This window comes from Mus pahari, chromosome 3, assembly GCF_900095145.1.
Source record: "Mus pahari chromosome 3, PAHARI_EIJ_v1.1, whole genome shotgun sequence".
Lineage (NCBI taxonomy): Eukaryota > Metazoa > Chordata > Mammalia > Rodentia > Muridae > Mus > Mus pahari.
Window position 1 is genome coordinate 46,300,577 of NC_034592.1, and position 27,861 is coordinate 46,328,437.

General features: G+C 49.2%; 1 protein-coding gene across 6 annotated transcripts in view; it reads left to right on the forward strand.

Annotated features, from left to right (window-relative positions):
- Positions 1-27,861, forward strand: part of Tanc1 (tetratricopeptide repeat, ankyrin repeat and coiled-coil containing 1) — a 233,173-nt gene that overhangs the window by 196,897 nt on the left and 8,415 nt on the right. For all 6 annotated transcript variants that reach the window (XM_029536846.1, XM_021192512.2, XM_029536845.1 and 3 more), the window contains 8 exons: positions 373-495; positions 7,260-7,496; positions 9,352-9,537; positions 11,933-12,011; positions 23,509-23,642; positions 25,006-25,129; positions 25,817-25,992; positions 27,516-27,648. In XM_029536846.1, coding sequence (XP_029392706.1) covers positions 373-495; positions 7,260-7,496; positions 9,352-9,537; positions 11,933-12,011; positions 23,509-23,642; positions 25,006-25,129; positions 25,817-25,992; positions 27,516-27,648 — 1,192 coding nt within the window. The remainder of the gene's footprint in view (positions 1-372; positions 496-7,259; positions 7,497-9,351; positions 9,538-11,932; positions 12,012-23,508; positions 23,643-25,005; positions 25,130-25,816; positions 25,993-27,515; positions 27,649-27,861) is intronic.

The following is a 27,861-nucleotide window of genomic DNA, read 5'->3' on the forward strand; positions in this document are numbered from 1 at the left end:
GCACCCAGCCCTGCACCCTTGCGGTGACTTATGTGGTATCTCAGTGCCTTGCACAGGCTCCCAGCGCTCTCTCTCTCTCTCTCTCTCTCTCTCTCCCTCTCTCTCCTCTCCCTCTCTCTCCTCTCCCTCTCTCCCCCTCTCCCTCTCTCTCCTCTCCCTCTCTCTCCTCTCCCTCTCTCTCCCAGGTGTGCATATAGTTGATAGGGCCTTTGGTCTCCTGATCTTCCATTATAGCTCACCAACCAAGGTGTCCTTTTGTATAGTTGCTCTCTGTACAGAGGAGTATCTGCAGTGTGCTGGACAGACTCGCTTTCAAACTGGTGCTCAACCAGGATGAGACACTCACAGGGGTCTATCTTTGGTCATTTCTAGGGCCTCAGTAAGAAGACTGGAGTCTCCTCAAGCCATCTGCAGGCCCTATGGATCGCTTACAGCACAGAGGGGCTGTCTGCTGCCCTGGCCTCTCTCAGGAACCTCTATACTCCCAACGTGAAGGTGAGCAGCCCTCTGCACGGGGACCTGGCCTGGTCCTCCTCTGCCAGTACTGCCTCCATGGCTCCCGAGAGGGCAGAGATTCTCCTGGTGATGGCTTCCCCTCCTCGTAGCACACACTTCCCCCTAGAGGTCTGGCTTTGCTGCTGCAGGGAGAGCTGGGTAGATAGGGCCTTTGTGGGAGCCCATCAAGACCATTTCAGAAAGGGAGATGGTTCCCCAAGGTCAGAGAGCTTTGCAGGGAAACTGGATTTTTGGTGTCCGGAATTGCTATAGCAACCCAGCTCTTCCTGGATCATATGAAATTGAGCATCGAGGACACAAAACGATGGGTCACAGGAAGCTATCTGCAGGTTCCAGGAGCGCATACCATATGCTTCTGGCAATGGAAAGAGCGCTCCGTGGGTTGCGTGCAGAGCTGAGAACCTCTTGTTCTGTGGTCAGTGACTTCCCAATCGGGCTATTCCTCCTGTACTTTTGCAGACAGATTTTCCTTCCCCATTTGCAGATTGTACAATACAGTCTTAGAGTCAAAATCAGACGGTAGGCCAGGTCTTTCTGGTTAAGGCCACACAGAAGTGCCGCGCCCCAGCTCCTGACACGCCCTGCTGTGGAAACTCTGGAGCTCTTTCCCAGTGGACTGAGTGCTGAAAACCCGCTGTGAAGTGATAATTGTACCCACTCCCTCATGGTAACACAGAGGAAGCTTAGCATGGTCATTCCGTGAGAGGAGGGGAGGCCTGGCATTCACTTCACCTCAGGAAAGGGGCTGCATGTACCAGAGATGGAGACACAGGAGCATCCCTGAACCCTGGCGTGCCTACTGTTCCTCACGGCACCCTCAACACTTCCCTCGGCCGTGGCCCTGGAATGTGGACTTGTGGAGCCTTCCCCCATTGCTTTGGGGTGCTCTGCCTTCCTCCTGTCCCTGTTGAGTTTGAAAAGTAAGGGTATCATGTGTCCAAGGATCAGGGGTACCAGGGAGAACCTAGCAGTGGGTGAGTCTGGGAGGATCACCCACTACACTGCTGGCCAGTGTGGGACTGTGGTATGGAACAAGAGAGTCTATCGCCTCTGGGTGGATACAGATAGGGTTTGTAAGGATATAAAGGCTACCTGTGGTCTCCCAGTCGCTGCTGTGCAGCTTCAGCATTGCCCTTATCTGGGTACCCTGGTGTGCTGCAACAGGCCTGTACTCCTTGGGACCCTGCACAGTGTCTCCCCCTTGAGGCTCCTAGCTTTCAACGCCTTTTTCCTCACTAAGCCTTGCATGCAGGTTTTCTTAAGTAGATGGCCAAGAAGCCATTTCTGTCCTGCAGGAGCAGTTCACACTGCTGTCCCTTGTCCCAGGTGTCCCTTGCTTTCCAGATGGAGGTTTTCCCAAAGTGGATGACTCTAAATTTAGACATCTCGAAAAGGTTGCTATGTTGTGAATTTTTTTTCCACGTAGGATTTTATAAGAAATCAGGTTTAAGTTACTATAATATATCGGTCCTCTTTCTGACTCTAGCAAGCTTTTGGCTCATCTATAAAATTAGTAAATTATAAAAGAACAGAAGGAATAAGCTGGCAGTATCTGTCCTCCATACTTTAATGAATCCATGGGCGTGGACGTTTATTTACACAGGCTGTAGGTGTGGAGATGGGAGGATGGGAACTGTCACACTCTCCTGAACATGGGTTTTCAAGACTGGATTAAAAGGCTTTCCTCTCTGAGCTGTCTGCTTTCCTCGGAACACACTGGCGATTTTGAGATGTTCGTTTTTACTGTATAAGATTCCATTGCTACCTACCCTCTGCACCATCCCCAGATTTCCCCAGCTTGGCTCTGGAATTCTCAAGTCCCCTCATTTTCTTCCTGTTTTGTCTTTGTAAGTCTTTGATGAGGGAGAAAACGGTTTTCACAGAATATTGAACAAATTACAGTAATTTAAAATTATGCATGCAATTAAGGAACTGTTTTTAGAGAGTATTAACTGTTGTCATACAGGAATGAATGTCATTTTGAAAATAATTGCAGTTTGCCACTTTGGCAAATTAAAATGACTTGCTCTGAAATGAGGGCTTGGTAATTTCGGGAGCATGCTGGTGATGGCTAGCCCTGTGGCCAGGGTCATGCCAGCCTGTGCCTGCATGGCCCACTGGGATCCTTGCCACTCGAGCTTCCAGGCTCCTGCCCAGCTGGTTCTTTCCTCAAGTGTTGTCATATGGCTGGTGCCAGCCCCTGCCCGTAGATCTGGGAGCATTTGGCTTCTGATATTTTTCTCTGCTGAAAGGAGAGGATACTAGGTATAAGGCAGCGACGTGGCCTGACTTTCCTTGTCTGGACTTGTCTGGGAGATTATACCTTGGGCCACAATCAAGGAGGACACACTTTTCAATGTCCCTGCTTTTGTAAGCCTCCAGTATACTGCTTCCCAGCTTGAGTTGGCTGGCACTTCTCCAGGTCCTCACTGTTGGGGTCGCTCCACTACCCTTCTGTGTCTCCATAAGTTGCTAGGTGGCCTTGCCACTTGGGAGTGTTAGCTAAAGAGAGCTTCCATGGTGAAGACCCTGACATCTCCTGCAGATGGGCAGGAGTGTATCGGATGAGTCATCTCGCCCCTTCCTGTAGGCCACATAGTGTCTGCTACAACCCTGCTGTGCCTCCCTGCTGCTCCAGGGACAACAGTTAGCTTTGTGTCCTTGAGTGATCTTTGCCCCACCCGCTCAGAGCCTCTGAGTCCTCACCTCTGAAATGGAGACAACAAAACTGCCACCTCCCAGGGATCAGAAGCCGGCAGGGAAAGCCCTTGGGGACATGCCTGGCATGGCTTATGTGCCCAGGTGAGTTGTTTTTATTGCTGCTCCCCTCAGCTCTGGAAACAGTGACTGCACCAGGCTGCAGGCGCCTGGGGAACCTTGAGACAGTAGCTGTAACTCATGTAAGGGCTGCCAACCAGCTGCTCCGGGCTGTGGATACTCTAGGGGTGCATACAAGACAGTGTAAGTGGGAGATGGGTCTCCAGGGATCTCACTCTGAAGACCCCACAAAATGGTGATGGACAACAGTAGCTACTAATATTTATTCACCTCTTGAAATACTGGGTGTAGAGCTAAGTCATTCTCTGTCTTTCTTTCTGCTTCCTTCACCCTCCCTCCTTCCCTTCCTCTGGCTCCCTCTCTCCTTGGTGGAGAGGGGAGTGTTATTATTTTGACATTCAGTTTTAATCTTTTCAGCCACCTTGGCAATGGTACATTTGTTCTCATTTTTCAGCTGGGAAGTGGAGGGTTAGGGGCACACAGGATGGCGGGAGACCTGATTCTGAGCCTGCCCTAGTGTGCCACAGGGGTGCGTTTGTCACCTGGTATCTTTACAGCCCTGCCTGCCAAGTCTGCTCTCTTGGGAAGCTAGGTTGCCAGATCTCCAGGCCCTGGAAATTCCAAATCTCCACCAAAGGTTTCCAAAGAGACCGTGCTGACAGGGTAGGGAGACATGCTCACGTCCTAGAGGGACCTGGAACACATAAACACTGAAGACTGTTTTGACAGTCACTTATTCAGGCCATTTATCCTATCTTCTTTCCCCCGTAGGTTCTTGTGTATCGGGAAAGGATGGAGCTGATGGGGAGGGAACATATAGTTGGCCGGCAAAATCATCACACAGTATTCCTGCTTGTCTTGTGGTGGAGTGTGTATTTATGTGTATGCATCCTGTTTCAAACTGGTTTCCGAGGCCTTTATACAACACCCACGTGTTTCTTCAGCATAGTGCTGTTTGTTTTCTCCATACTGATCTAGTTATTCAGAAGGGATTTAAAAAAAAAATCCTTGTTTTTATTTAAACTTACAGTTTTGAAATACCTTTGCAGTTAATTGTACTTGAGTCAAGTGGTGGTGTGGAGAGTGGTGAACCTGTTTAACTGTGTTGTAAGAATCAGTCAGCTTGTTTGCTAGATTCTCACAGTTCTGAGAGCCTTTTCCTCTGTGTTCTACACACACACACTCTCACACACACTCTCACACATACACACTCACATACACTCACATTCTCACACACACTCACAGACACACACTCTCAAACACACACTCTCACATACACACTCACACACTCATACTCTCACACATACATACTCTCACATGTACACACTCACACTCTCACACACACGCACACACACATACACTCTCAAACACACACTCTCACATACACACACACTCTCTCACACACATACTCATATACACTCTCACACACTCACACACTCTCAAACACACACTCTCACATACACACTCACATACACTCTCACACATACATACTCACATATACACACTCTCGCATGCGCACACACACATACACTCTCATACTCACACACATACTCGTGCATACTCTCTCTCTCTCTCTCTCTCACACACACACACACACACACACACACATCTCTAAGTGCTCACTGACAGTGGGAGAGACTAGATTGGTGTTGACCTGGGTCTGGCTGTACAATTATGATGATCCTTCTAATGAGGTAAACAGCCAGGCCGATGGTTGGGTGGCCAGATAACTTGACAGAACATCCTCATTACAAGTGTGTGGCTCACTATTTCTTGTGGCTAAGTATTGGCCCCAGTGATGAGAAAGACCCAGCATGTGTGCCGTCCCTGACAGTGGAAGAGCTTTTTCCTGCATCTCTTCTCTGTGAACTTCTGTTTCAGAACCAGTGTCCAGTGTAGTGAGCTAAGACTACAAGAACATGTTGAGGGATGGAGTGGGCTTGGAGTCTATGCCCGAGTGGAGTGTGCATGAAGCAGGGCGGGGACTTCACTTTGGGGGTCTGTTGTTGAGTAGAGACCCATAAGAAACAGCCTTTGCTGTCTGTGGGAAAAGTATCCAAGACAGCAGGGTCTGTTCAGAGTTGCTGAGGCAGGGGGCCTGCACTGGGGAGGATGGCCCTGCAAAGAGAGCACTGGGAGGGGGCCCTGTCTTGTGGAGTTCAAGCTTAAGCAGCAGGGAGACTCCTGAACCTTTCATACTTTAGGTTCTACCATGTCCAGATGCCGTCGAGAGCTGTAGTTTCCCCACTGTTAGTAATAATCTCCTGTAATAATTTGTAAATATTCTGTCTGCTGCTCTATGGACAGAGCACTAAACTGCCCAGAATTTTTATGTGCCCATCTCCTGCCTGTAACTTAGGATTCCCGATCGACACCAGTCAAATTGGTGACAGGTCTCTGAGGTTTGCCGCATCTAACCGTCAGCCTTGAGGATCTCCCAGGGCAGGCTTGGGTGGCTGCCGGTTGGAGCTGTTGAAAGGGACCAACTAGGTGTGAAAGTGCCATGGGATTTTTTTTTTCCTCAAAATCTGGAGATGGGAAGGAGATTAGTGTGGCTGGAAGTGTCCATCTGTTCAGTGGTTTCACTTTAATATGTGCAGATCAGAAATGGCCCCCCGCTATCCAGGGCCGCGCTGTGTGCAGCAGTCAGTGTGAGCCGCAGTGGAGGGCATGCGACAGCGCCCTCACGCGACATTGCCGTGCTCTCTCCCCTCCTTGTCGAGAGAAGGGACTATTCATGTTTCCTTTTGCCTTTATCTCACTAAGGATTTACCCTTGCTTAGCATTTCATGGTTAGAATCATGGATTTTCTCTTTTTGGTGGTTGCTCAGGTCTAGCCCCTACAGTAATAATACCAGTGTTAGCTGGCAGTCATTAAAAATGTGCCACCCAGGGGCTGGAGAGATAGCTCAGCAGTCAAGAGCACGTGTTCCTCTGGTAAAGTCCCTGGGTTCGGTTCCCAGCACCTATGTGGTAGCTCATAACCACTCATAACTCCGGTTATAGGGGGCCTGATGTGCTCTTCTGACCTGTGTGTACATCAGACATGCATGTGACGAAGGCACGGACACACATGCAGGCAAAACATCCACACACATGAAGTCAAAATAAATAAATACATTTTTTTAAAAAAACCTAACCACCCCGGTGTAGGGGACGAGGAAGGAGGGGGTACTGTGCATATGAAAACATTTTGTTTTCATGTGTAAAAGTCCATAATAGAAAACATAACACCTGAATCATTTTTAAGTGTTCAGGTCAGTGAAGTATATTCACATTTAATGTTGTAAATCTCTAACACTTTTCATTTGGTCAATCTTTTTAGCCATTAGACACTCTTCTTTCCACTGTCCATGGTTTGGGAGCTGCGCTCAGCTTATGTCCTGTTTGATCACTGTGGCTGCATCCTTAATAGAGACATGTGATCACTTTGGGTATATCCTTAATAGTGTCATGTGTTCTTGGTCTTCCTGTTTATTTAACATAGTTTTATATTAATCTCTGCCTTAGCATCCCACAGGTGAGTTCCTTTCTAAGCCTGAGTTCTGCACTGGTGGCATATCCGTCTCTGTCTACGTGTCCATTGTGGGCCCTGGGGTGGCTTCCACGTCTGAGCTTGGTGAATGGTGTTGATGTGAATGTGCTATGCACATTTCTTCAGGATTCTACTTTCATTCCGGATGTAGCCCCAGAAGTGGGTTTGCTGCGTCACAATGAAGTTCTGTTCTTTTCCCATGATTTGGAGAGACTTGGCAGGTTCCTACTAGTGACGATGCACATGTATGAGTCTGCGTGCATTCCCTGCGGGTGTAGAAAATGCATGCATGCATTTCCTGCTGGTACATCTCAAGCTTGAGATCCAGTAGAATATAACAGGAAGGTTGCAGATACTTCCTGCTTCTCAGATGTGTTAAAACTAACATACATAGGAGAGATTAATCTTGCTGGGGGACATTGCCCAACAGGTGAGCCGGCTCCTGATTTTGGGAGGGGCCAACGTGAACTACAGGACAGAAGTGTTAAACAATGCCCCCATCCTGTGCGTCCAGTCTCACCTTGGCCATGAGGAAGTTGTCACTCTCCTTCTGGAGTTTGGCGCCTGTCTGGATGGGATGTCGGAGAACGGTATGAACGCACTGTGCTACGCAGCTGCTGCCGGCCACATGAAGCTGGTGTGCCTGCTCATCAAGAAGGGGGCAAGGGTAAGCAGTGGTTTTGACTTGGAGGGGGACAACAGGGTGTCTGAGAGGGTGGAAAATATCTTCCTGTCATTACTGGGATTGTTGGCCCCTGGGCCAGGCAGGCTTCATGGACTTCAGTTTGTCAGGCGCAGTGATTTGAGAACTTATAGAACCAGTGTAGAAGATTCAGTGTCTGACTGGGAGCCCCAGGAGAGCAGTAGCCATGTATGCCTTATTTGATGCCATTGCTTTATTTGATGTTGTACGAGGCAGATTCCTGGCTATTGGCCACGTGTTCTTTTTTCCATTACTTGGAGGAACTTGAGCAGTTCCCACTGGTGAAGATACACATGTGTTGCACTATCCTGAATTTATTCTAGAATCTAACATGGCATCATAATTGTTTGGAAGATGTGTTTTCAGAAGTCTTTTTTCTAGGTAGGCGTGTGTGTGTGTGTGTGTGTGTGTGTGTGTGTGTGTGTATGCTATGTGGCATATGAGGAGTTCAGAAACCAGTGCACTGGAGGGAGTTGATTCTTGCCTTCTACTGCATGGATTCTGGGAATCAAACCTGGCAGCAGATGCTTCTCCCTGCTGAGCAGTCTTGCCTCTCCTGGTGAAATACTTCATGCCTCATCATCCCCTTCTTGTTCTATTCTGCTTCATTATTGTTTTAAAACAATCCTGAGAGTTCTCTGGTTCTTAGAGGTCCTGTGCTTGAGCTGTGGGGACTGCCTAATGTCATCTTTCCTTTTCCCGCCTGGGACACTGGGCCTCTGTCTGTTGGAGTCCCGTGACCCCAGGAACCTTCCACCAACCTCTTGCTGTTACCATTAGATAACTGTCAGCTACGATGAAGCGAGATGAATGCTGAGCTCAGCATAAGTCCTCTTTAGCTTAATATAAGCGTTATATGCACTTCACAGGCAAGCGAGCCTGTTGAGTGACAGTCGATAAAGCACTGATGGTGGTGTTTGCCTAGTTAGTTAAGTTAGGCTTATAGTAGGTACAGAAATGTTGTAAGTCCAGCATTTGGGACACCTGAACCTCAGCTCTGGCGTTTGAAGTACAAGCCTTATTGCTATGTGGCACATGCTCCAATTTCTGGATACCAGCTATGTCTTAGCTTTCTTCTGCGTCTGGCAGCTCTTCCTCTGTCACAGCTGAGAGCTTGCAGGAAGAGGCTAGCTGTCATGTTGGGGACTCTTGCAGAGTCCAAGTTATGAGGCAGCATGCCCCTTACTTTGCAAACATGTCAGAGCTGGGCTTTGGGGCTCTTTTTCAGTCCTGGGGCTCCTTCGCTCAGATACGGAATTCAGGGGTGCCCGCCAGCATCGGGCCTTTAGGAGACATGCAGTGCTCACACATTGCTTCTGACTCGCTAGCATCCCCCAGCTTTGTGTCTTTCCTTTATAATAAAAGCCAGGATGCCTCCCTGTATGTTTTCCTTTCTGTCCTTCCTGTAGATCAGTGTTCTATTTTATAGAGCCCTTCCTTTCTTTGGCTCCCTGGTTCAGTGACCCATCTCAACATCTCAGAGCAGCTTGAAACTACTTCATCTTAGGGCCCCACTGGGAAGCACAGGGCTTTGTCTGAGGGCTCAGTCTGTGAGCTTTATGTAGTTTGCTGCGAGATGCCTGTGTGAGGTGAGACTGTCTTGTGGTTACTAGTCCTGCCAAGGGAACCTGAGGCATGGATTAGTGTTCTTATCCCAATGAGAGGAGCCACAGGTTCAGAACTGTCCAGAAAAACAAGTTGGAATGTGAACCCTTGCTTTCTTCTGCAGTATCGTGAATTTGCATGTAGCCTTCAGGGCACACGGATTCCCAGAGTAAAAGGATGCTCACCGTTACCTTTCCCCAACTTCTGCCCACAGGTGGACCACTTGGATAAGAAGGGCCAGTGTGCACTTGTCCACAGCGCACTGAGGGGCCACAGTGACATTCTCCAGTACCTGCTGAACTGTGAGTGGTCAGCAGGCCCTCCCCAGCCTGGCACCCTGAGGAAGAGCCAGGCCCTGCAGCAGGCACTGACAGCAGCCGCCAGCATGGGCCACAGCTCGGTGAGTGGGGCCGTGGGGTTCCTTCCCGAGACATGAGGCTTTGCGGCCCAGTTGTTTGGTCACAGCCTTCTAAGTTGAGAGCCATGGGCAACAAGAGGGAATGGAGAGTTAAGAAAGTCGCTGCTGACCCTGACCAATGCGGTGCTTCTAGTGCTGCTGCCCTGGCTGTGACCAAGGTGGGGGATGAAATGCTCTTCTTGAGAGCTCTGCCGGCTGTTCAGTCTCGCCTGCCCGTTCTCACTTCCTCTCCGGTCTGCTCTTCCCTTACCTGGCTCTTCCCTCCCGGTCCCTTCAGTCCCTTCTTTTCTCCCTATAACCTTTGGACTACCATCACGTGAAACCCTAGTTCGGAAATCATTCTGGGGTGTTTGAAGGGTTTTTAAAACTCAAGCTTGGGTGCTTTGAGAGCCCGTGAGAATGAATGCTCATTATTTGAAGTTGCTACACCGAAGCAGAGATTCAGCACTCCATTTCTTTCTGGATGTCACTAGCTCTAGGTTTGGAGCTTTAATCACCATCAGCAGGCCTGGTTCTCTGCCTTGGCTGCGAATATAACAACATTTGCTCCCGTTTTGCTGGTGCTTCTCACTCTTCGTAATCTTTGAGCAATTGGAGGTGCCAGTGTTTGGAAATATTCTTTCCCCCAAATGACTGAAATTTGCACGCTAAGCTGGCTGGCTGGCACTTGGCACTTATACACGATGGCAGATAAACATAAAAGCATGTATTGCTGGCTGGCTAATATTTGGCATGCATAAATGATAGTACTAAGTACACATATCTGAAAACGCAGACATTTTCCTCTTGTATTTGTCTTATTTTTTTTTTAAAACAAGACCTCAAATAGCCTAGTCTCTGTAACTCTGGATATTCCTGCCTCTGCCTCCCAAGTGCTGGAGTCACTGGCGTGGGCCACCATGTTCTCTGCCTTGTCCTCTAGTCTGAATCTGTGGCTCCAACATGGGAAGAGTCATCTCGGGGAGATCATGAGCACATGCACACCTACACATGATGCACACACATGCACACCCACACATGATACACACGCACACATGATACACACGCACACATGATACACGCCCACACATGATGCATGCCCACACAGTGCACATCCACACATGGTGCACATGCCCCGTGTATGGAAGTGGTTCTTTTTTTAAAGTCATGTACCCCATGCAGGAGCTGGCCTGGAGGACACTGAGCAGAACCTGACTTAGCACAACCAATAACCATTTCAAGCAGAAGCGCTAGATTTCATAATCAAAGTCCTGAAGAGGGTATAATTTCCTATTGCCATCAGAGTAAATGGCCAAATGTTCAGCACACACTTAATCACCGTCTTGGGGTCAGAAATCTAAAACCGAGATGAGCAGAGGCCAGGCTTCTCTCTGAAGGCTCCCAGAAGGGCCTTTATGGTTTTGCTAGCTTCTAGAAGCCACTGCCTTCTAGCTAAGGCTATGTCCTCCATCTTCAGCGTACACGATCTCCCTTGCTGCCCCTCCCTCTCACTCCCTCCTTGGACCCTGATGCCTCCTGTCCAATCCTAAGAATGCTATAGTGGTATCGGGTAAGCAGCCGACTGTACACCCAGACTGTACACCCAGACTGTACACCCAGGCTGTACACCCAGGCTGTACACCCAGACTGTACACCCAGACTGTATGTATACCCACGGAATTGCTCCATTTCAAGGCCTGTGATTTCCTCCTGCTACTTACGAAGCTTGGAGCATCCACCGATTAGAAATAGACCCAGACTGCATACTGTAAACAGAATGGATTGGGAGCCTGGAAAATGGCTTTGTCCCGGTCGCCTGTCACTCAGGATGCTGCTGGCTCTGGTCCAGCGGGTACCGATACTTCATCTCCCCAAGGGCAAGCTCTCCTGCCTCCAGCTTGGGACCTGCTCTGCTTTTTAACAGGAAGATGCCCAGAAGGGAGAGGAACAGAGCTGTCAGGAGAAAAATCACCTGGATAGTACTGAAAGAGAATTTTCACGGTTAGGAGAAAATCTCGCCTTGTTTTCTTTCCTTGTGAAGAATGGCCTAATGGTGGTTTAGGCAGAAGCTGCATGTTACGTGATCTGCTGGGTCCTTTGTTGATTACATTGGCATATTTGGGTCATGCTGGAATTCATTAGAATTCTGAGTACCTGGTAATCCTGAACAGAGTTGCTGCAATTCCCCGAGATTGTTGTATTTTTTAATTCTCCCCAGTGAAAGTGTGAATAGCATACGAATTATGCCAGGAAATGGTTTTCATTATGTTTTCTTCACTTGCGTGGCACAAGATAATAATGGTTAAAAAAAAAACAACACTCTTTCCTTTGATCTATGGGCTATAAGAAGCATCCATTGCTCCGAGAGCTCATTAAATCACCTTGCCACGTCTGACAGGTCGTCCAGTCCTTGCTGGGAATGGCAGAGGAACATGAAATCGAAGTCAACGGCACCGACACGTTGTGGGGAGAAACAGGTAATTATGCTTCCGGGGTTTGTAGTCAGCGGCAGCGTGCGTGATGTCCCAGCCCCGCTGTGGCCTGATTGCCTTAGAGTGACTGGTGATGCATGTACTCCTGTTTTCATTTTGTCACAAGGCATTTGAAGCCTAAAGCCTTTTAAATGTGCCAGATGAGTAGTAGATCTCTGGAAGCAGTGAAAGGCACTCCTTTTGAGTTAGATGGGCTGTAACCGGGCACTTGAGGGGCATCTGATGTCCACACACATTCCAACCCACCCGATCCTTCCTTGAAGCCTGGCTAAGGGATCCAGGCAGCAGGTCCATCGTCAAGCAAATCAATGATGGCTCAGTAGGGAAAGTGTGACTCAATGTGGAATGAGGACAGAGCTCAGGTCTCACAGACCCATCTAAAATACTTAATGCAGTCTGCAGTCCCGTTCTGCATGACTTAGTAGAAAGAAAGATTAATATTCAGATTAATAAAGTTACTGCTGCTTTGAAATTTTCCATTCGACAGATGTAACCAAGATACCTTCCCTGTCTTTGTACGTGATACACGTGGCCGCTTTATTTATTTATTTATTATTTATTTAGCACAGATTTGTTTCTGACTTCTTCTAGGTTATTTTCTAACAGAACAGATGGTGGTGTGGAGAGTTTATTAGCTAGCTCACACTTGGGAGAAGCCTCAGAGATTTTCCTGGTGGGAGAGCAGGCCTGCCCTCCAGAGCCACATGGCCCGCTCTTGGAAGCCACCATCAGCTGGCTTCCTATGGCTTGCTGTGGACTGAAGGAGGAGTGAGCCATGGTGTGAGTTACAGAGACAATGTAGGACTCCAGATGGTATGGATCAGTCCCCTCCCCACTGAGATTCTGCCAGTTGGTTGATGTCTGAAGAGACACTTGAGAAATTAAAGACTTCTCACTTTAAAAAAAAAAACAAAAGAAGGTCCACATTTATTATCTAGTAGATTCTGAGAGGCGGAAGTCTAGGCTAATAGGGCTGAGCTCCCAGCAGGTTTAGGATCTCCCCAACCGTCATCTAGGTATTGGCTTGAGATGTGTTCCCATCAGACTCACCGGATTCCAAGCACTGAGCTTGTTCGCAGAATTCATCTCTTTGCAACTGTCCGGGAGTCTGGTAAAAAGACAGATGCTGTAACCTGGAAAATAGTTCTTATCATCATCAGTAGGGATTGGGGTGAATTGAATCAGCCAAGAGGTTTTTTATTTGGGGGGTTTCTTCCTTTCATTTATTTTTTGAGAATTTCATACACTCTTTTAATCATACTCTCCTTCACTGCTCAGAACTCTCCCTCACCAACCTCATCATGCTCATTCTGTCTCTCAAGAAACAAAAAGCAACCCAAAGCACACTGTGTGTGTGTGTGTGTGTGTGTGTGTGTGTGTGTGTGTGTGTGTGCGCGCGCGCGCGCATGCGCGCGTGCACATGCACAAGAGCTAATGGTTGGTTGTGAATGGCTTCTTGGGGAAGGGTGGACATTTGTTCCCACCTCCCCTTCTCCATGCTGGGCTTTTGTCTCGGGAGGATGCCCCAGAGGAGGAAACACACTGGCTCTAGGAATCTCTCTCAAGTAGGGTTTGGATCAGTGCAATTCTTGCCCCAGGGCCCAGTGGTTGGTGGATTGACTGAAGTTCTGGTTGAAACTTGGGGCTCACACTCCAAGCAGTCCCAGATCTTTGAACTTGGAGAGATGGGGGATAGGCAAGAAGCTGAGGAAGGGGACTGACCTGTCCTCATTGTTTGAGAGAGATGTGGCTGGCCTGGAACTCACTGTGAAGGACAAGCTAGCCCCTGACTTGTGTAGTCTTACTACCTCACCCTTCTAAGTGTCAGAATTATGTTGGCGCTCACCACGGTGCCCAGAAGTCAAGAGTTTTATTGAGAGGATTTGAAAATGTAACATTTAAAGTAAGTAAAGGCCAGGCCAGCCGTCCATCGGGCTTAGAGAGCCACAGCAGCCCTCCAGGAGTCCCGTGCTTCCTTCATCCCTGATGACCAGGGCCCCAAACCTTCCTGCCTGCCACAGCTGCCCATGTCAAGGGAACAGCCTGCAGCCTCGCAAGGCACGACTTAGAGGAGAGAATATCAGCAGATTTTGGGCCTGACTGCACGTGCACTGTCTGGACGCTGAGAGCTGTGCTCGGATTTGACCATCCAAGTCTATTACTGAACTCCCAAGTGTGGAATTGAGAGAGATGTGGGGTGGTGAGCAGGGCTCTGACTTAGCACACCCTGTAGTGACAGTGAGTCACAGCCCTCATCACCAGCTTCCTCTAAGCAGCAGGGCCTGGCCTTCCCACAGTGGGGTGATGCTCCCCAAATGTTGTCCGGTCCTCTCCCCACATGTTGTCTGGTCTTCATCACAGCAGGAATTCTCAGCAGTGAGAGTGGTTGCTTGGTTGGTGGCTTTGCCTGGTCCTCATTCTTTTTTGTTTTTGTTTTTAAGAATTATTTATTTTATATATATATATATATATATATATATATATATATATATATATATATATATATATCAGATTCCATTAACAGATGGTTGTGAGCCACCATGTGGTTGCTGGGAATTGAACTCAGGACCTCTGGAAGAGCAATCAGTGCTCTTAAGAGCTGGGTCATGGCTCCATTCCCTGGTCCTCATTCTTGAGTGTTCTCAACAGTGCTTTGTGTCCAGAACATCCCAGGCCCTTGTGTGTTGGCCACAGGCTAGGCCAGGATCCAGAGAATGACTCCTATGCAGGGTGTGGGAAGGTAGAGGAACAACGGGTGCTTTATATGGAGAACACATTCATTATTTCTCCCGGAACCCTTGTATCTGTTTACAAGTCTTCTCAGTGTAGATTTAGCTGTAAACAACTTGGCCTTAAGATCCTGGCTGGTGGGTTTGTCAAGGCAGTTTCCAGGAGCACCCACCCAGCTTTGAAGGGTGCAGTGTCTCTGTCCTGTTTGGCACTCAGTGTCTGCTATCACAGGCGTGATGCTGAGAGGCGAGCACCAGCTCCTGCACAAGGTACTTCCTTACGGTTGTCAGGACCGACCCGTGCAGGGTCTGTGCACCTGCTTCACAGCATCCGTGTCTAGGCATCATCACCCCTAATGACTGAAAGCAGAAGGTTGTCTGAAGTGACGCCCCGCTCTTAGCCAAAAAGGCCAGGCAGGGAGAGACCTCATGGGGTGGGGTAGCTGGGAGGAGGCACAGTCCTTAGTGCTTGAACTGATGGTCCTCACGTGTCATCAGGAAGAGCTGGCTCAGAAGAGCAAGAGCTTTATGGCAGGCTCCAGAGACTTTCATCTAAAACGGTGTTTAGTCTGAGCACTGCGTTGAACCCACAGGTTGTAGAAAACCCCTAAGTACCTGCTGATTTGGGGAGCAGAGGGCTCTACTTAGAAGCCCTTCCTTTTCACAGAGCCGCCGCTGCTTGTCTGGGCAGTGTTTAGAGACAAACCCTTCAAAGCAAGCTCTGTGGTTGCAATGGCACAGAACCACTGTCTTCCTTTCCCCACTCCTCCTTCCTTGTCTCCTCTTCCTTTCTCTCCTCTCCTCATCTTCAGAGGAGAGTGAGTCCGACCTGTTAGCAGAAACCGCACCGCCAGGGAGTCTGTCACTGTACCACCCACGGACTGTCAGATGAGGATCATTCCACAGTTTCTGGGCAGCCTGAAACATGGCAGGAGCCTATCCGATGCTCGGATTATCTGTCTCAGCATTCCACAGCCGTGACGAGTCAGCCCCGGCTCCCACAGAGTCCCAACTGAATTGAGTTACTGTTTCCACATCAGTGTTTGATGTGGACCAACCCAAGCCGAGATGACCAGGGACACTTCACTGGTGACCTAATGCAGTGCTGTGGGAACTGACAGACCATGTTCCCAGCGCCAGGCTTCTGTCCAGCCTGAGTCTGCACCTTGTTTTTGGCTGTTTCGATGGAAACAGGGTCCTCACTTTCTAGCCTGCTCCTGAGAGCCAGGGCTTCTCCGCCATGGCTCCCATCTGCCTGGTTTGCAGAAACCTTGTTTCCACACACTGTCGAGCTGTTTCATGAGGAGCAGCTGTGGTCCACACACTGGGCTTTCCGAGGGCTGGAATTCCTGTTTCTTACTCTCCTGTGACTGCTTGGCCTAGTGCTGTCCTGGGAGTTTCTCCAGGGTAGAGGTGTTGGCCACTTGTGCTATCAGTTCTCCCTGTGGCTGCTGAGCAGAGGGGTAGACAGTGTTGGGCTAATGTGGCACATGCCTTTAATCCCAGCACTCGGGAGGCAGAGGCAGGCGGATTTCTGAGTTCAATGCCAGCCTCGTCTACAAAGTGAGTTCCAGGACAGCCAGGGCTACACAGAGAAACCCTGTCTCGAAAAAAAACCAAACAAAACAAAAAACAAAAAAACACACACAAAAACACAATTTGGTCCTTACAACATTCAGGGTTTTGTTTTGTTTTTAAGATTTATTTATTTATTTATTTTATGTGAATACACTGTTATTCTCTTCAGACACACCAGAAAAGGGCACCAGATCCCATTACAGATGGTTGTGAGCTACCATGTGGTTNCTGGGGATTGAACTCAGGACCTCTGGAAGAGCAGCCAGTGTTCTTAACCGCTGAGCCATCTCTCCAGCCCCCACATCAGGTTTTTTAAACACACATAACTTACTTAAAATGCTTGGGGCTAGAAATGTTTCAGATTTGTGAGTTTTCCAGAGTATGGGGTGCTTTCAAAAACAGCAATGCTCTGAGGTCTAAAACTTGGAGCATGCCGGGCGTGGTGGCACACGCCTTTAATCCCAGCACTCGGGAGGCAGAAGCAGGCGGATTTCTGAGTTCGAGGCCAGCCTGGTCTACAAAGTGAGTTCCAGGACAGCCAGGGCTACACAGAGAAACCCTGTCTCGAAAAAAAAAAAAAAAAAAACTTGGAGCATAGTTTTATGCTGATTTTTTTTTCTTCTTTTTTTTCCTCTTTTTTTAAATTATTTTTTTATTTTTTTTTATTTTCATTTTTTCTTCTTTTTTTTTTTGTCTTTTTGCTGATGTTTTTAAAGAGTTTCACAGTTTGGCTTTGAGGATTCGGGGCACTCGCCCTTCCTTTGTTCCCCTCAGAGCACAAGACCAGGTGAGAAACTGGAGAAAGGGCATGTGTGCAGTACTCTCTGGGGTCTGTTGAGAATGTGTGAAACACTGACCTAGAAATGTGGCACGCCCTCCCTCCTTTCCTTGGACACCCACTGTGATGCCCTCCACAGGACTCTGTCCACCTCAGTTTGTGCTGAGATATTAGGGAGAGAAAGACAGACCATGGGACATGTTTTCATGCCCTCGGTGACATTAGGCACGCCTTTGGTGTCTTGGCAGGTAGTTAAATCTATCCTCAGTGTGAACATTCTCAGCATGCTTTGGGAGTGACAGCCGTTCACTCAAGAGCTGTTCAGAGCTATGGCCTTCGTTCAGGTTTTAGGGGAGCGAGGTGTATATGAAATAAGAATAATGTCATCTGTGCTTTAGGAAATTGTGTTCCCGATGCTTCCAAGGCATAGTTGAAATAATATCAGAATAGGGTCAAAAGGGGGCAGGACTCAGATCCACATAACCGCTCGGATGTGCGTGTTACACAGTGGTACTGGCGTGCTCGTAAGATGTTTCGCTCTTCTGGTCTCAGGAGCCCCATGGCCAGAGTGAGAAGGGAACACAGCCATTGTTCATCTGTCTGTGGGAGAGTTTGGTAGCCCCTCGGGGGCACAGAAACTTGTTCTGGTCTTTTCCTTCTAAAGACATCCACAAGCAGTTGTTTGTGAATTCAGTGTCTTTAGGAGAGACCTCCTAGAGGCAGCAGTGAGGGAGCCAGGAACTCAGGTGGCATCCACTCTCCTACTTCTTTGTGGTCCCGGGCAAGCTGGTGAGCTTTTCTGGAACAGATAAGACTAGCACTTGCCTCCCAGGAGTTGCTCGTGGACGAAATGGGTTCATGGATACACAAAGCTAGACACTCTTCACACATGGTGTAGTGTATCGTAGGGATGACACTTGGTATATTACTTAATACCTTAGTAGTAATAACTTATCGTAACTCTAGCTGCATGTAATAGCTCTTGAACATCTGTCAGCCACTGAGCACTGCAAAAACCACAGGGTAGGTTCTGTTTAATCTCAAGGAGCACATTTGAGATCACTGTCTAGTACACTTGCGTGAGGTTAAAGGAACTGAGCTACACAGAAAGCTCTACCTCTTGCCCCAAGTCACAAAACAAATTCTTCTAATGTACTGGTTTCTAGCCCAGCCACAATGAGTGACCTTTCTGAGATACCCCCCACACACACACACACACACACTGTTTACTTTTAACTGGTGCTTCCTTTTTTTGATAAAAATGGGAAAGGCCGATATAACATGGAAATAAATTGCACAAACGAGCACATACATATAAACAAAACTGGGCTGTTCTACTCATGGTGACCTCATGACCAGAGGACATGTGTATAGCAGCAGGTGCAGACTATTGCTTAAGAGCTCAGGGATGTTCATGAAGGGCAGTTAACATTTTCCATAGGTAATGCGTGAAAGGTAGTTATCTGGCTTGGAGGGGTGGTCTCTACCACCTTCCCTCCAAGCCTCCAGGTCAGGTCTGAGAAGCAAGTAAGGAGCATCCCTGGTTCTCCTCCTCGGGGCAGCATCCCTGGTTCTCATCCTCAAGCCCTGGACCACTGCAGGGGCCCACCCTGTGTGTGCTTGAGTGACAGCTCTATTAGAACACTTCATAAACATAAACATCCTCATCTGTGATGAGATGACTGCGTTCCCAGCAAACTGACAGTTGAAGGTTGTTTCTTTTTTTAAAATCAAATCTTTGCCTGGAGAACTTCAGTATGTAAAGGATTCTGCCAAACGATCCATTTTATGGTGCCAAGGAATGTTTCTCCGTGATGTTTTCAGTGAGCTCAGATGGCTGAGTGTCAGTTAGGTTTTTCCTAAAATGAACATCTGCCGGGACGAATCTGCTCACACTCAGAAGGCAGTGCTGCCAAGGTGAAATCACTCAGGATTGTCGGGATAGGGGATGTGCTTGCTTTTTTTTTTTTTTAATTCAATCAGATGATATCTTGTTAAGCGGTTGCCAAGTAAAAGCACTTGTGCCTGGCTTCAGTGCCTTGTATTCACATGGACTGGGGCCTCCCCTTTCACGCATCCTTGTGTTTTATTGGTCGAACACAGGGCAGCAATGTCCTCTCTCCCACCCCGGGGCCTGTCTTTCACACCCCACCCCCACCCCCACTCCTCTTTTTGTCTGATCAAGCCAAGTTCACTGACCCTCATTAGAGCTGGGGCCCGAGGTTGGCTTTCTCAGCAGGATGGTTGGAATTCCTGAGCATAGCTTGTTTTGAGTTTGTTTGTTGTAGCCCTCCATGCTTCCGAATATGGGAATATGGTATCCTGAAGTTCTCACCGCTGCTGAAACTTGAGATGCATCCTCGCCTGGGGAGTTTGGTGATGGAGCTAAAAATACTCACCCTGGGCAGAAGAGGAAGCCAGTGCTCCGGTGTCTGTCATCAGCCGTGTCTCCTTAGGAGTTCCTGTATAGAGCCTGATCTGGTTTGAGGCTGAGCAAAGTGGACCCGCGCTGACAGCTTCTTAATCCCCGCACAACAGATCTGCACTAACAAGCACACAGCAAATCAAATCTGGCTGTGGAGAAAGAAGAAGGTGGAATCTGACCCTGTCGCCAGGCCTGGCAGGGCGGGCACGCTTGTCAGCTTGTCAACTGCTCCAAACGTCCGGCTTCTCTGCCGGCTGGTGAAACACACGAATCCTATTTTTAGAGCAAGGCTGTCTGATGTGTTACTGTCAAGACTTCAGCAGCAGCTGCAATGGAGATTCCACATTCCGACTTAAAGGCGCCTCGTTTCTCAGAGCGGTGAAGCCCCTTCACTAAATGAGAGAGGGGAGTGTTTAGTAGATTGACCATCCAGTCTCAAATGCAAGACCAGGCTCGTCTCTTTCCGGGGACTCCTAGGTCTTGGTGTGCAGACACGTGTGTGTTCCTGTGCACCTTTGAATTCTTTCTCCTCCTACTTGGGTCCAGCCATGGAAAGAGGAGGAGAGTCCCTGAGTGGGGGACAGTTCCAGAGGAGTAGCTGGCACCAAGATCTTTTATGACCCACTTGAGGGCTCCTGCAAGATCAGTTGAGATAACGTATATTATAGGAGAAGAAAACAAAACAATTTTTATATCCTCAGAACCCCTAGGGGAGGAACAGACTTTTGTAACAAAAGGCACATCAGCTGGAGCCATGCACACCAGTGTTACTCTCTTTGAGGCAGAGGTGCACATGACAGAGAAATGAGCACGGCTCACAGAGACTACACAGACCCAGGCTTCAGACTCGGCCTCTGCGTAGGCTGTGAGACGGACACAGGTAACGTGGGCGAGACCACACGTGTGAGGTTCTCCAGCGAATCCATACCTGGTCCTCACTGAACAGAGGAGATGCCTATCAAGGGAGGGTTCCCACAGGGACATTCGCTTCCCACACAAAGCGGGGCAGCTCGTCCTTACTCAGAGCTTCTTGGGACATCTGAGCTTCTCAGTATAGCTTCTCTTCTGCCAGAGGCAGGTGTGGATGCGATATACTTCTAGAGCCTATAGTTCCTGCCTGGCTTCTCACAGGGACTGAGGCTAGCCCTACCACTTCCTTGGAGAGCAGAAAGAGACCAGTCCTACTTCCTGGGACAGCGTTCTACCACTGATGCCATTAGGCCATTAGGATGTGCTGTGCTTTGTTTGTGGAACATGGTGACAGCCAGCAAATGCCAGCCCACGAGTCTTCACAGTCAGGCCTGAAAAGGCTGGTGTCAGCTTCCAGTCTACTGCCTCCTCCGGTCCCCTCACTTGCTCCTTCTGTGCTGCCCGCTGCAAAATCAAGAGACTTGAGGTCAGTCAGAACAGAGTCCCTTGACCACATTTTCCTGGAGAGGTGTGCTGACCTACTTCCTGAGAGAGAAGAAGGTGTTGTCACTGAGTGAGACTGAACAAGAGTGGTCTGGTGGGACCAGACCAGCAGAATGCCCCTCACCTCCCCAGCTAGAGGGGAAGCTCGCCCACCCACGAGGAAACTCCTGAAAGACGGACGGTGCCGACTGTAGGGTCCACATTCATGCCTCAGGGGCTTGGGACCAGAAATGCGAAGAGAACTGGCTCGTCTTTCTGGGAAGATGGGGGCTGCATGTTCCTGCTGTCTTCCTGGGCTTTAGACGCTAGGCCCCCTGAGACGAGTCTTTCTGGTAATCTGCTCCCTCCCACGGCTCCTGCCTTACTCCTTACTCCCTGCACAAGGCCAGGAGTGGGACTCAGGTGATATTAGCAATATCAGAACCAGTGGTCCGGTCTGCAGTGTATGTGACTATACCTGTGTCTGTCTGTCTGTGTCATAGTTAACCTCAGTCACCAGGGCCATGTGTAGGGGAAGCGGGAGTACTTGTGAGCAGAGGGCAGAGGTCTAGGAGCCCACTCTGGTGGCATAGTATTTACAGAGGGCCCCAGGAGGAGCAGGCGTCAGGCAGCTGTGTAGGAGGGGCCCACGCATGCGAGTGTATAGGAAGCGGCCTCCCTGAACACAGGCTTCCAAGGTTCTCGTCACCATGTCCCTAGCTCTGATGAGGAGGCAGATCTTGGGTCCCCGTTTCTCCAAAAGGAGCGTTCAAGGTCCCCTCTCCAGACTGCTCTTGACGCATGGGCTTTTAGTCACCGACCTAGTCGAGCGTGTAAGACTGGTCTTTTGTGTTGTGTTGTCAAGTTGTGTTTAGCTATAGGGCATGTATTCTCATAGATGTGTGAATTTCCCACCCTATGACAACATTGTTCGCTGGCGTTTCCCACTACTGATGGCAGTGTGGGTAGCGTCCAGCTTGAGGCCTCGTGGGGAACACTGCCACACAAGTGTGCATTCACCCGATCTGATTCCCAATTGCTGTCTCCTGCGTCATTCCCACCAGTGAGGAGTGAGTGACCCCTCATGCACCTTCATCTCTCAGTTGCATCGGCTGCTGAGAAGGCGGGCACTTTCATGTGATCATTGGCACCGCTTTTGTAAAGGGTTTGTTTCTGCTGTTTCCCATTTGTGGCAGAGAAGTCCGCCTCTTTCCCCCATTCATGGGGGTACTGCTATCTTCTGGAAACCGGAAATTAAGGATATATTTAAAAACCGTCTTCCAAGCAGACACGAGAATGGCACCACAGGCACGATTAAGCTGCTGCTTCCTCCTGGCAGCAGGTCGCTCCCTTCTGTGGAGCATCTATCCTGTGCGGCTCAGAGCCACGCTGCCCCACTGGCCTGGGTTGTCGCTGGCACCTGCTATTGTCCTTTCTTGGACACAGTTCACGTGACAAAGCAGAAGCCAGGACGGAGGTGAGTGGAGGCACTGCCAGTCACATGAGTGCTCTTCCCTGCTGGAGCTGGAGGAGCTCCACACAGGCATCCACCCCGCACCTTATTTTTTTTTTTTTTCTCTCTCTCTTATGATATGGGATCTGACTTGTTAAAAGAGGTTTTACTGGCTAGAGAGATGGCTCAGCAGTTAAGAGCACTGACTGCTCTTCCAGGGGTCCTGAGTTCAATTCCCAGCAACCACATAGTGGCTCACAACCATCTGTAATGGGATCTGATGCCCTCTTCTGGTGTGTCTGAGGGGAGTGACAGTGAACATATAGTAAAAAAAATCTTTTCTTTTCTTTTCTTTTCTTTTTTTTTTTTTTTAAGTTTAACATTCCAGCAAGGCAGAAATGATGGGTGCTTTTGATTGTCTCTGTAAGTTTTTTTATTTGAAAAAGCTTTTGATTTTTGTTTATGTCTCTATATGTGTATACCACAGGAATGAGGGGGCCCTGGAGGCCAGGAAAGGGCGTTAGGTCCTCTGGAGCTGGAGTTACAGGTAGTTTGTGAGCAGCTTAATGTATGTGCTGGGAACTGACTGGGGAGAGCACCATATCTCCAGCCCCTCGATAACTACATTTCACTGAATGGACTAGGACTTAAGGCTAAGAGGCCAGCTTTGAGTATAGCACTAGTCTGCCTGTAATATACTTAATCTGTGGTTTAAACAGAGCATGGTAGGGCCTGCTAAGGTGTCTTTGCCCTCATAGCTCTAGCTGGTATAGCTTGACTTGAGTTGGAGGCCTACGTAGGACAGCTGACACATGGCTGGCCCAGCAGTGCTGGCTGTCCACTAGACTGTCAAGTCCATGTGGCCTCAGCTTGGTCCTCGTGGGTCTCACCCCAGAGATACTCAGTCTTCCTCGAAACTTAGCTGCTAGCTTCCAGTGCAGCACACACTGCCCATTTCCAGAGACCCAGGGCTTGACATTAGCAGCGTGCCGCTGTGCTCAGTGGATCCCGGCTATCACGGAGCCCACCCTGATTAAAAGGGTGAGGGCACAAGCGCTGGAGGTGATAAGGCGCTCAAGGCCCTTGCTCTGCACCTACTGACAGTCCCCTCCTCCCTCCCCATCTAGCCCTGACGGCCGCTGCCGGGAGAGGAAAGGTGGAGATCTGCGAGCTGCTGCTGGAGCGTGGAGCTGCTGTGTCCCGGGCCAACAGGAGAGGGGTTCCCCCTCTGTTTTGTGCCGCCCGCCAGGGCCATTGGCAGGTACCCAGGGAGTCCTGGATGCTTCAGGAGCAGTGGTGGGGATGGGGTTCACTGTTGAGACCACCTCTGGCCCTTGAAGCTCTTTCTCCTCCCTGGCTTCCTCTCATGTCCTTGTCACTGCTTCTCAGAGGCCAGCATGACAGACACACACAGTCAGCCAGATGGACTGACAGCCATGCCAGAGGCACGGTGGTTCCCTTAACTCCAAGAGGACAGACTACAGTGGTAGAGGGTTCGCTGTGGCAGTATGTCTGCCCCTGTTATTTGTGTAGTGTGTTCGTACACTGAAGGAGGGCTGTCATGGGGGTGCTTCTTAGAAAGGCCATTCTTATGCCATCTTGAATTCAAGCGAACAGGGGGCATCGTTGTCCAGCAGCTTCTTCCTTTGTTTCGAAACAGTGACCACATCTCTGCCCGCACTCAGTACCCTGTTATGCCTGGATCGTGCACACAAACAACTTCAAGACCACTCACTCATTATAGAATAGCATCTGTGACTAACCTTCTGCCTGTCATGGTGTTTCCTAACTCACGGGGAAGGTGGGAGGAGTTTGCTGGTCAATGAGGTGAAAGGATGGTACCACCTCTGCCGCTCTGGCAATGTAACACGCAGGGAATGTGCCCAGGCAACCTCCAGGCCGACCCAGCGGATAAAGTGGCTTCCTCCAGCACAAGCATCAGACTCCTTCCCTGAGTTTCTGATCTTTCTCCCCAGTGTTAGTAGCATACGTGGCATAAAGCACATTGCCGATGCTGGAATTTTGCTAACAGTTGTCCTCTGAGGACAAGCCACCCCCTCATCTTAGCAAAGCATGTGACCAAGGGTTCAGAGTCACTCTCCTGTCTTAGACCCCTCTAGTAACGGTAGTTCCCCTCTCAGTATTGTCTGCAGATGTCAAGTCTGAGGAAGTTCGATTCTCTTAGAATGGCACAGTATTTGCATTCCATCTGTAGACTGAGTGTAACTGGTTGGTTGGATCTATCACTGCAGAACCCCAGATACACAGGGCGCTGTGCTTCTCCTCAGGACCAGTTAGGAACACTAATGGCATCTACTGGTGCCTCCCTGTGCTGAGTTAACCCCGATGGCTGTCCTGTTATCACCTGTTATGACTGGCATATCTCACTACCATTTCTCCCTGATACGTGATTTTCATACATGTAATAACTGAAAGATGCATAGAAGAAGGTTTTGTTGAAATGAATGTCATAGAAAGATCGTTTGAGCCCCATGTATCACGCCGCTGGTGGGAGAGATGGAGAAAGCTGCTGTGGTGTGGAGACAGGCTTCTCAGTGCTGATTCTCAGTGCTGCTGTGGTGTGGAGACAGGCTTCTCAGTGCTGATTCTCGGTGCTTCTTTAGGTTGTCCGATTGCTTTTGGATCGAGGCTGCGATGTGAACCTGAGTGACAAACAGGGTCGGACCCCTCTCATGGTGGCTTCCTGTGAAGGACACCTGAGCACCGTGGAATTTCTCCTCTCAAAAGGTATGGCGTGCTGCAGTGTGCTGGCTTCTTTTGCGGGAAGAACTTCGTACTTTTGATTCCCCGGCTAGAGGTTTTTCTGAGGTACAGTGCAGCCCAGGTGCTGATGGTCCAGCTTTGGTGAGGACCCTCTGCCATCAGCTCTGCAGACCTGCTCAGGTTAACACGTGGGACCCTCAGCAGCCCAGGCTTATTCATGCTCTGTGAATGTGTTATCAGTCCTGGGGCGACCTACGACCCTCTTCAGTAAGCCGTTTAAAAGAACCAATTAAAAGTAGAAAGCAGACAAGGGAGGTTTACTCAGTGGGAAGAGGGACAAAGATCCAGAAGCCTCAAGCCCATCTTTGGAGTCCTGAAATGAAATACATTTAACTCAAGGGCCAAGGATACGCGCATCTAAGCAGTCCTGTTGAAGGTGTGGTCCCACCTGCCATGGGTCCATCAGAGTCTGGACTTCCTTCTTGTCCTGTTAGGAGCTCCAACAAGTTGTTAAGACTCCGAAATCTCTTTTGGGGAGACAAGTTCTCCCTCCGCCTGGTGCTTTTCCTTCTCTGGGCATGAGATTCTTGCGGAAATTTCTATTTTTTAGGAGCTATCGTTCAGCAATCTGAGAGTAGATTGGGAGACCCAAGTGTCTCTTTAGGGCATCTTCGTTTCTGCCAAACAGTTATAAATGGACAATTCCCTCAGGTGCTGCTCTTTCTTCCCTGGACAAAGAGGGCCTGTCGGCACTGAGCTGGGCCTGTCTGAAGGGTCACAGGGCAGTGGTCCAGTACCTGGTCCAAGAAGGAGCAGAGATAGACCAGACCGACAAGAACGGCCGTACGCCCTTGGACCTGGCCGCCTTCTATGGTGATGCAGAGACTGTGAGTACTGATGGACGGTCACTTCTGGTGTGCGTACCTCCTCCTGTGTGTGCAGGATGGGTCAGCATGGAAGTTGGTTCCTAGCACCCTGCAAAGTTGTGTGTGACGTGGACTGTGTGTGTGTATATACACTTGCCCACATGGTATATGGGATCTTTTCAACTATCTGTAATTCTGTTAGGTGCAGTTCAGTCCAAGACTGTTAGTCAAGATTTTAAATGTGCTCTTTTTTAAAGATGTATTTATTTATTATGTATACAATATTCTGCCTGCATGTATGCATATGCCTGCATGCCAGAAGAGGGCATCCGATCTCATTACAGATGGTTTTGATTCACCATATGAGTAGTAGGAATTGAACTCAGGACCTCTGGAGGAGCAGCCAGTGCTCTTAACCTCTAAGCCATCTCTCCAGGCTTCATGTACTCTTAAAAGCCTAAAAGTACAATCCCTGCATATACTGCAGACATGGAGGGGAGCATGTTTGCCCTGTTCGTGGTTTTATCTTATCATGTGCTGCATATAAATAAAATTCCTCCGTGGGTCATTCAGAAACCACTTTCACTTAAGAAAAAGCCTTATTTAAACAGATAGATTATAATATGCTAATTGTTTTCAATTGTTTTTAGTTACGATTTTAATTGATAAATGAGGATTTCCAGGGCAGACACCAGGCCTCCACTGGACTGCACATCTCAGACCTATGAGTCACCGGCATTGTGGAGCTACTAGGGACTCTGCTTTTACAGTGGCATGTGTCTGACAAGAGAATAGCCCGGAGAGACACATGCTGTGCCGTGGAAAGGCAGTGATCTAGGGCTCTGTCTGTCCATCCATCAGTAGAAATACCACTGGACAAATGTCTCTTTAAAAGCCCTACTCAATCTTTTTCGCTATGAATATGCTCAGAAATGCACTTGCCAGATCATATGGTAATCCTTTGGGTTTTTAAAAACAAGGTCTCACATAGCCCAGGCTGGCCTCAAACTGTCCTCTGTAGCCAAGGTTGGCCTTGCACTCTTGATCTTCCTGCCTCCACCACCCCCCCAAATACTCTGATGGCAGGTGTATACCACTGTCCTTGGCAGTTGTTCTGCTTTTAACTTCCTAAGGACGGCCCACCAGCACACAACCTCAGGCTGTGTGGATCTGTGTGTCTGGAACAAGCCAGAGCTCATGGCAGAAGCCGTTGCTAACTGCAGGTGAAGAGGCGGGACAGGCACAGATTGTGCACCTCGGCACACACCTGCCTGCCCGTGGGCTTCTTCCTCATCACTGACAGTTGTCACTGACATCGCTGACCGATGACAGCAGAGAGATGTTCGCCATTGTAGTGCCTTTCTTCGGTGTCTCACTGGTTTGATTTCCACATGCCCCCCCCCCACACCCCCACCATGACCAGAGCCATCTCAAGTGGGTGCAAAGCTAATACTGGTACCCCCACAGTCAGAAAGCAGAACTGGGCAGGGGCCTGCTCCCGCCGGGGTCTGCTTCTCAGGTTTCTGCTGGCCCTGCTGCTGTAGGTGCTGTATCTGGTGGAGAAGGGAGCCGTGATAGAACATGTGGACCACAGTGGGATGCGCCCCCTGGACAGAGCCATCGGCTGTCGAAACACTGCTGTAGTGGTTACCCTGCTTAGAAAAGGAGCCAAACTAGGTCAGTGAACCCCCGCTTCCATTTGGCAGAGCCAGAGGGTTGGCTTCTAACGCCTTACCTGAAAGACCTAAAGAGTACCTGCTAAGGGGCCAGAGAGTGTACAAGCTCCTCTCATCTCTCTCTCTCTCTCTCTCTCTCTCTCTCTCTCTCTCTCTCTCTCTCTCTCTCTATGTCTCTGCCCCTCTCTCCTTCTCCCATCTGTTAGCATATCAT